The sequence below is a fragment of the Sprattus sprattus genome, assembly GCF_963457725.1.
Source record: "Sprattus sprattus genome assembly, contig: scaffold_372, whole genome shotgun sequence".
Lineage (NCBI taxonomy): Eukaryota > Metazoa > Chordata > Actinopteri > Clupeiformes > Clupeidae > Sprattus > Sprattus sprattus.
Window position 1 is genome coordinate 1 of NW_027666751.1, and position 7,738 is coordinate 7,738.

Sequence of the window (7,738 nt, forward strand, 5' to 3'; positions counted from 1 at the left end):
CGCTCTCTCTCTCTCTCGCTCTCTCTGTGAGTGTGTAACTACCTGGAAAGTGTTTTGTAATGTGGACACTGCAGTATTATAATTGTATTATAATATTATAACATTACAATACAACAGTACAATATTTGAATGATATGCACTTACTGTGGGAAGGTAATCTGAAGAAAAACTTTGTGATGATTGTATGCATACATTTATTTAGATTACAGCGCTAATGGTCAAGATGACTGTGGTGTGTCTGTGCAGATATCTGTGTTGATGGTGAAGATGACTGTGGTGTGTCTGTGCTCCTACACAGGCAGCTGGCGGTGCTGGTGGCAAGTGAGGACTCCAGCTACATGCCAGCCCGTATCCTAGTGCAGGGGGGAGACGACCCTGCCAGCATCAACACTGAACTCAACACTGTAAGATACACCAGTCTTTTACTCTTTATAGTGCCAGCATCAACAATGAACTCAACACTGTAAGATAATTATGCATATGTTATGCTAAAGATTATCAAGAGATTTAATGATGCATATATAAACATTTCTGTAAGAGAACAAAGCCATTTGCCAGATGCATTAGTGGATGTGAATGTCTGTGTGTGTGTGTGTGTGTGTCTGTGTGTTAATGTGAATGTCTGTGTATGTTAATGTGAATGTCTGTGTGTGTGTTAATGTGAATGTGTGTGTGTGTGTGTGTGTGTGTCTGTGTGTGTGTTAATGTGAATGTCTGTGCGTGTGTGTGTGTCTGTGTGTGGTAATGTGAATGTCTGTGTTTGTGTGTTAATGTGAATGTCTGTGTGTGTCTGTGTGTTAATGTGAATGTCTGTGTGTGTGTCTGTGTGTCTGTGTGTTAATGTGAATGTCTGTGTGTTAATGTGAATGTCTGTGTGTGTGTGTGTGTGTCTGTGTGTTAATGTGAATGTCTGTGTGTGTGTGTCTGTGTGTTAATGTGAATGTCTGTGTGTGTGTGTCTGTGTGTTAATGTGAATGTCTGTGTGTGTGTGTCAGTGTGTGGTAATGTGAATGTCTGTGTGTGTGTGTGTGTGTGTGTGTGTGTGTGTGTCTGTCTGTGTGTTAATGTGAATGTCTGTGTGTGTGTGTCTGTGTGTTAATGTGAATGTCTGTGTGTGTGTCTGTGTGTGGTAATGTGAATGTCTGTGTGTGTGTTAATGTGAATGTCTGTGTGTGTGTGTGTGTGTGTGTCTGTGTGTTAATGTGAATGTCTGTGTGTGTGTGTGTGTCTGTGTGTGGTAATGTGAATGTCTGTGTTTGTGTGTTAATGTGAATGTGTGTCTGTGTGTTAATGTGAATGTCTGTGTGTGTGTGTCTGTGTGTCTGTGTGTTAATGTGAATGTCTGTGTCTGTGTGTTAATGTGAATGTCTGTGTGTTAATGTGAATGTCTGTGTCTGTGTGTGTGTGTCTGTGTGTTAATGTGAATGTCTGTGTGTGTGTGTCAGTGTGTGGTAATGTGAATGTCTGTGTCTGTGTGTGTGTGTGTCTGTGTGTTAATGTGAATGTCTGTGTGTGTGTGTCAGTGTGTGGTAATGTGAATGTCTGTGTGTGTGTTAATGTGAATGCCTGTGTGTGTGTGTGTGTGTGTGTGTCTGTGTGTTAATGTGAATGTCTGTGTGTGTGTGTCTGTGTGTTAATGTGAATGTCTGTGTGTGTGTGTGTGTCAGTGTGTGGTAATGTGAATGTCTGTGTGTGTGTGTTAATGTGAATGTCTGTGTGTGTGTGTGTGTGTGTGTGTGTGTGTGTGTGTGCTTGTGTCTGTGTGTCTGTGTGTTAATGTGAATGTCTGTGTGTGTGTGTCAGTGTGCGGTAATGTGAATGTCTGTGTGTGTGTGTGTGTGTGTGTGTGTGTGTGTGTGTGTCTGTGTGTCTGTGTGTTAATGTGAATGTCTGTGTGTCTGTGTGTTAATGTGAATGTCTGTGTGTGTGTGTGTGTGTGTGTGTGTGTGTGTGTTAATGTGAATGTCTGTGTGTGTGTGTGTGTGTGTGTTAATGTGAATGTCTGTGTGTGTGTGTGTGTGTGTGTCTGTGTGTTAATGTGACTGTGTGTGTGTGTGTGTGTGTGTGTGTGTGTGTGTGTGTCTGTGTGTTAATGTGAATGTCTGTGTGTGTGTGTCTGTGTGTTAATGTGAATGTCTGTGTGTGTGTGTCTGTGTGTGGTAATGTGAATGTCTGTGTGTGTGTTAATGTGAATGTCTGTGTGTGTCTGTGTGTCTGTGTGTTAATGTGAATGTGTGTGTGTCTGTGTGTTAATGTGAATGTCTGTGTGTGTGTGTGTGTGTGTTAATGTGAATGTCTGTGTGTGTGTGTGTGTGTGTGTGTCTGTGTGTTAATGTGACTGTCTGTGTGTGTGTGTTAATGTGAGTGTGTGTGTGTGTGTGTGTGTGTCTGTGTGTTAATGTGACTGTCTGTGTGTCCTGCAGGTGAACGTGCCACCGTCCGCCAGCCGCATCGTTCTGCTGGAGAACATGACCCGCTTCTGGTCCATTGTGCAGATCCGCATCAAAAGATGCCAGCAGGTCAGTACCCCTGGGGTTACTCTTGAGTAGTCATGAGGGCTCTATTGGGTTCAAAGGTCGCTGCAAAAGGGGTACCAGGGTCAAGGCTGAGACATGTACTAGACTCAATGTGTTAGACCTGATTATTGCCTTGAGGCAACCGTGGACATGAAACTGCCGTGATGGCTGACTAGTGTGTAAGACACCAGACTGGAGCAAGCAGTACTCAGGATGTCCGGTCCAAATACTGTGTGCTGTCTGTGAACAGCTGCCTCCTTTAGGGATCGAATGTCCCGGTAGCCTAAATGGAACTGAAATATTTCTTCAAATGCTATTTTTATTTATGGTCCTGTAAGCACTATTGAGGTCAGAGATCAGACTTTATCCGATGCGCTAATCATCATTCCCTCGTCTCCCCCCCCAGGGTGGCATTGACACCAGGGTGCACGGCTTTGAGGTGCTGGGGCCCAAGCCCACCTTCTGGCCCGTGTTCAAGGAGCAGCTGTGCTGCCGCACCTACCTGTTCTACACCACCAAGGCCCACACCTGGTGCCAGGAGATACTGGAGGACAAGTCCCAGCTTCTGCAGCTCTTCAACAAGTAAGGGATCGCCAGGGTCCACCTGCCTTACACCTGTTTCTGCTCATACTCATCTACCTGCTTTACACCTGCACCTGCTCAACTAGTCTACCTGGCTTACACCTGTACCTGCTGGGCCTAGCCTACCTGCCCACTAACGCTCTACCTGTATGTACTGTGCCCAGTCTAGCTGCCCCACACCTATGCCTGCTGAGCCAAGTATACCTGCTCTACACCATAACCTGCTGAGCCAACTCTACTGTAGTGGCCCTGCTCATGGATGACTCATGTGTTTGTGTCCCAGGTTGAACAGTGCTCTGAAACACGAGCAGATGTTTGCTGATCGCTTCCTGCCTGATGCTGAGGCTGCTGAGGCCCTGGGACGCACCTGTTGGGAGGCCCTCATCACACCCATAGTACAGAGCATCACCATTTCAGGTGAGACGCACACACACACCCACACCACACACCACACACCACACACCACACACCACACACCACACACCACACACCACACACCACACACCACACACCACACACCACACAGCCCACACCCACCACACACCACACACCACACACCACACACCACACACCACACACCCACCACATACCACACACCACACACCTGACTCCTTGTTTTCTTCTCTGTCTGCTGCCAGACCTTCCCGTGCTAAGCCCCCTGGCCTGGCTGCTAAGCGAGTACCTGGACAACGCAGAGTCGTCTAAACGCTACAAGACGCGGGCTGCCATCTTTAACTCGCGCGTGCGTCGTCTCACACACCTGCTGGTGCACGTTGACACAAGCCGCATCGACACAGAGGAGCTCAAGCCCCCTGTCAAGTCCAGTAAGTACACACCTGTCGCTCGGAACCATGTATCTGGGTCAGGACCGAACCTGGCCCAAATCAGAGTTGATCTAGTCCGCACTTTGCTCTCATCTCTTCTGGGGTCACCATTGGCCGGTAAGCCAACTGCCGTGTTTGGTCCTTTGGTTTTGACTGTCAGAGATGGTGTGTGGAGTTGAGCTAGAGAGTGCTGAGTGCACAGATCACTCCTGACATTTACCAGTGCATGTTGAAGAGGCCTTTAAAGCACTTAGCTTCATGTCTCCCTCTGCAGGTCTCTCCAGGTTAGGTTTGAAGCAGGTCTTAAGCAGTTTCCAGCCCCCTGTGCTAACAGAGGTCTCTTTCTGTAATCCAGTGTCATCTGTCGTATTTTTTATCTACTTATGACTTTATTGTTGAATAATGTGTATTGCTGGTACTGGAACATAGACATCTCAACATATAGAGGTAGTAGTAAGACGGGAAGGCTGCCATACAGCAGAAGGCCCTTTTCTGATAAATCACGTGGTAGACATGCCATTTCTTCTAAGCCCAGTTGTAGAGGCCCTTTTCTGATAAATCACGTGGTAGACATGCCATTTCTTATAAGCCCAGTTGTAAAGACACCTTTTCTGATAAATCACGTGGTAGACATGCCATTTCCTTAAAAACCACAGGATAGACTCATTGCAGGCTTTCGGACAGCGCTTTTGAAAGGCCATGCCAAAGTCATGGCCTTCGGATGAGCGCTTCTGAGAGGTCGTGGAGAGGTCACAGACCCCTAGACACTTTCAGAAGACAGGTAGTTTTTCAGACACCATACATAAAAACACTGAGACCCCTGACAGCACAGGGAACTGCAATATGTAAAATAAGAGATGTGATCAAGTCTGAAGAAGAAAACAAGGACAGTAGTCGCCTAAGAATAGGGAAGAACAAAGGGGTGCATTGACAGGGGTAGGCAAAGAATAGGGAAGAACGAAGGGGCTTTAGAAATATATAAAAGGGCACAAGGACTTGGTCACCTTTACCCTTTTCTTCTTGATCGCTCTTGCTGTTTGCTTAGAGTCTTTTGAGATGCTCCATGGACCAGCTCATCAGTAGTTGATTTTCTCTGAATTAAACCATTCAGTATATACCTGTTTGCCTTGAGAGGTTTCTTAAGAACTCTTATAATTTTCCAAGACACATCCTCATCTAAAATGATTGACATTTAGGCTGAACTCTTTCTCAGCGGTAGACCTGTGAGACTTGACCCAAGAGTTTTTACATCTGTGCTTTAAAGTCTCATGGAGATGCTCATGAGACGGTAGTGATTGCATAAAGCTACCTGATGTGCTTGCCTTTCTGCATGCCAATGATTCTGCTCTATGTGTTTTCTATGACTGCAAAGTGTATGCTCTCAGAAATCACCTTATTATTATTGCCAACATAACTACATGTGGCACCTTTAAGCAGAGTTAATGCTCTAAGAAATCACTTTAATATTGTCGGCATAACTACATGTTGCACGTTCTAAGCAGAGTGTATGACGATCGGGAATTGTATTAAAGATGTTCTGTAGCGGTTAGCCTTCTGTATTTCAAGATATGTTTTTTGTTTTCAGAAGGTATCAACAGAAGCAAAGATTTGAAGAGTAAGTAACAGAATAGAAGTTTAAGTGCTGCATTGGTTTTTTTTATTTATGAATATTATATTTCTATATTTATTATAATTCACTCCTGTCCAAACCATATCACCAGCATTAACCATCACCTGCCCTGCAGTTTATTTCTCTGCCTGATCCTTCTGTTGATCAGCCGCTAACACACTCTCTTGGACACTAAGACATGTAAACACACACACACACACACACACACACTTAGATCTGTAGACACATACACACACACACACACACACACACACACTCACACATGTAGAAACACACACACACTTAGACACGTAGACACACACACACTTAAACATGTAGACACACACACGCTCTGTCATACACACACACACACACACACACAGACACACACACACACACACTTAAACATGTAGACACCCACACGCTCTGTCATACACGCACACACACACACACACACACACTTAAACATGTAGAAACACACACTATCTCATACTGGATGCCATACATCGTCTTCTGTGTCAGTGCACTAGTGTTTCTGTCTAGAGCACCATTGGTCACCAAAGACAGCTGCTTATCATAACAGACGAAAGTTTTGGTGCACATGTCCTACACCAACATGGCTTATATTCAGCCGATCACACGTTCTCTCTTCAGGCCTTTTTTCAGGTCATTCATGACTGGTTATCAGATATTTAAGTTGTTATTTAAGCACTCATGATGGCGGCCCTGTCATCAATACCTTACACACGAAGAGACTATCGTCTATGGCATCAGCAAACAGCGCATGTTTAAAGATAGCACGCAGACACACACACACACACACACACACACACACACACAAGCACGCATGCACACAGACACGCAGACACACGCAGACAAACACAGACACACATGCAGACACACACACACACACAAACACACAGCAGACCTCTGGTCTCACACTGCGTTTCCTTTTAGAGGTTTATATCGGTGTGATGTTAATGGTGTGTATGTTGGTCAGTGTACAGGTGTGTGTATTAGTCAATGTAATGCTGTGTGTGTTTCAGATGGCAAAGAGGGCAAGAATAAGGAGGCTGTGGTACCGCCCTCGTCTTCCTCAGCGGTGAAGCCCAAGATGAAGAACACCAGCAGCATCGCTGGCATTGCACTCTGCTGGCAGGGAGTGGTACAGAGACAGGTCAGCCAATCACACGCATATACATGCACGCACAGGCACACACACACACACACACACACACACACACACACACACACACACACACACAGGCACACACACACACACACACACACACAGGCACACACACACAGGCACACACACACACACACACTCTCTGGCATACACACACACATTCTCTGGCACACAGACACAGACACAGACACAGACACAGACACAGACACAGACACAGACACAGACACAGACACAGACACAGACACAGACACAGACACAGACACAGACACAGACACAGACACAGACACAGACACAGACACAGACACAGACACAGACACAGACACAGACACAGACACATGCTGTTTCCTCAAACTCCTCATAGGTTCGTCTTACCATAAGACAATAAGCACATCGTTAGCGAGTACATATTGAGTTAGAGGGAAGTTGATTACTGCTAGTCCTTTGTCTGATGAAGACTGGTCATTGTCTTGGCTGTACAGGTGAAGAAGTTTCTGGACTCCACATGCAGCCTGCCAGACTTTGTGGAGCGTTACCGGGCGATGTACCTGCGTCTGAAGAACGCCATGGAGGAACTGTTTGGCCAGCAGACGGCATTTGTGTTGGCACTTCGCCAGGGCTTCTCTGCCGCATTACTGCAGCTCTCCATCCTCACCGCCATGCATGTGAGTACCAAACTACGTTACCCACAATACATCTCTTCATTCTCACCGCCAATAAATGACTTAATTGACCTGGTTTGTGTGTGTGCGCATGTGCGTGCAGGTGAGTGAGCGCTTTGCCCAGTACATTGACCTGATGATCCAGGAGAGCTGTGGGGACAGCGGCAGTGTGGAGACCCTCCGTCAGCTGCAGCAGTTTCTGGAGCCCATGCTCTTTCTCTCTGGCCTGGAGCTCGCCAACACCTTCGAGCACTTTTACAGGTGAGGGCAATAGTCTTGCTGAGCCCATGCTCTTCCAAACACCTTCAAGCACTTCTACAGGTTAGGGCAATAGTCTGGTGGAGGCCATGTCAGTGGGA

At 46.2% G+C, this 7,738-nt stretch overlaps 1 protein-coding gene across 1 annotated transcript; it reads left to right on the plus strand.

The window, feature by feature from the left end:
- Window positions 1-298: 298 nt before the first annotated feature.
- On the plus strand, window positions 299-7,640 carry LOC308382640 (cullin-7-like; the record flags this gene model as incomplete). Its single annotated transcript, XM_080861031.1, has 9 exons — window positions 299-404; window positions 2,424-2,519; window positions 2,923-3,098; window positions 3,382-3,515; window positions 3,737-3,922; window positions 5,508-5,537; window positions 6,578-6,708; window positions 7,200-7,382; window positions 7,483-7,640. Coding segments are annotated over 9 exons (1,200 nt in total), but the record flags the coding sequence as incomplete, so codon positions are not given.
- Window positions 7,641-7,738: the final 98 nt, after the last annotated feature.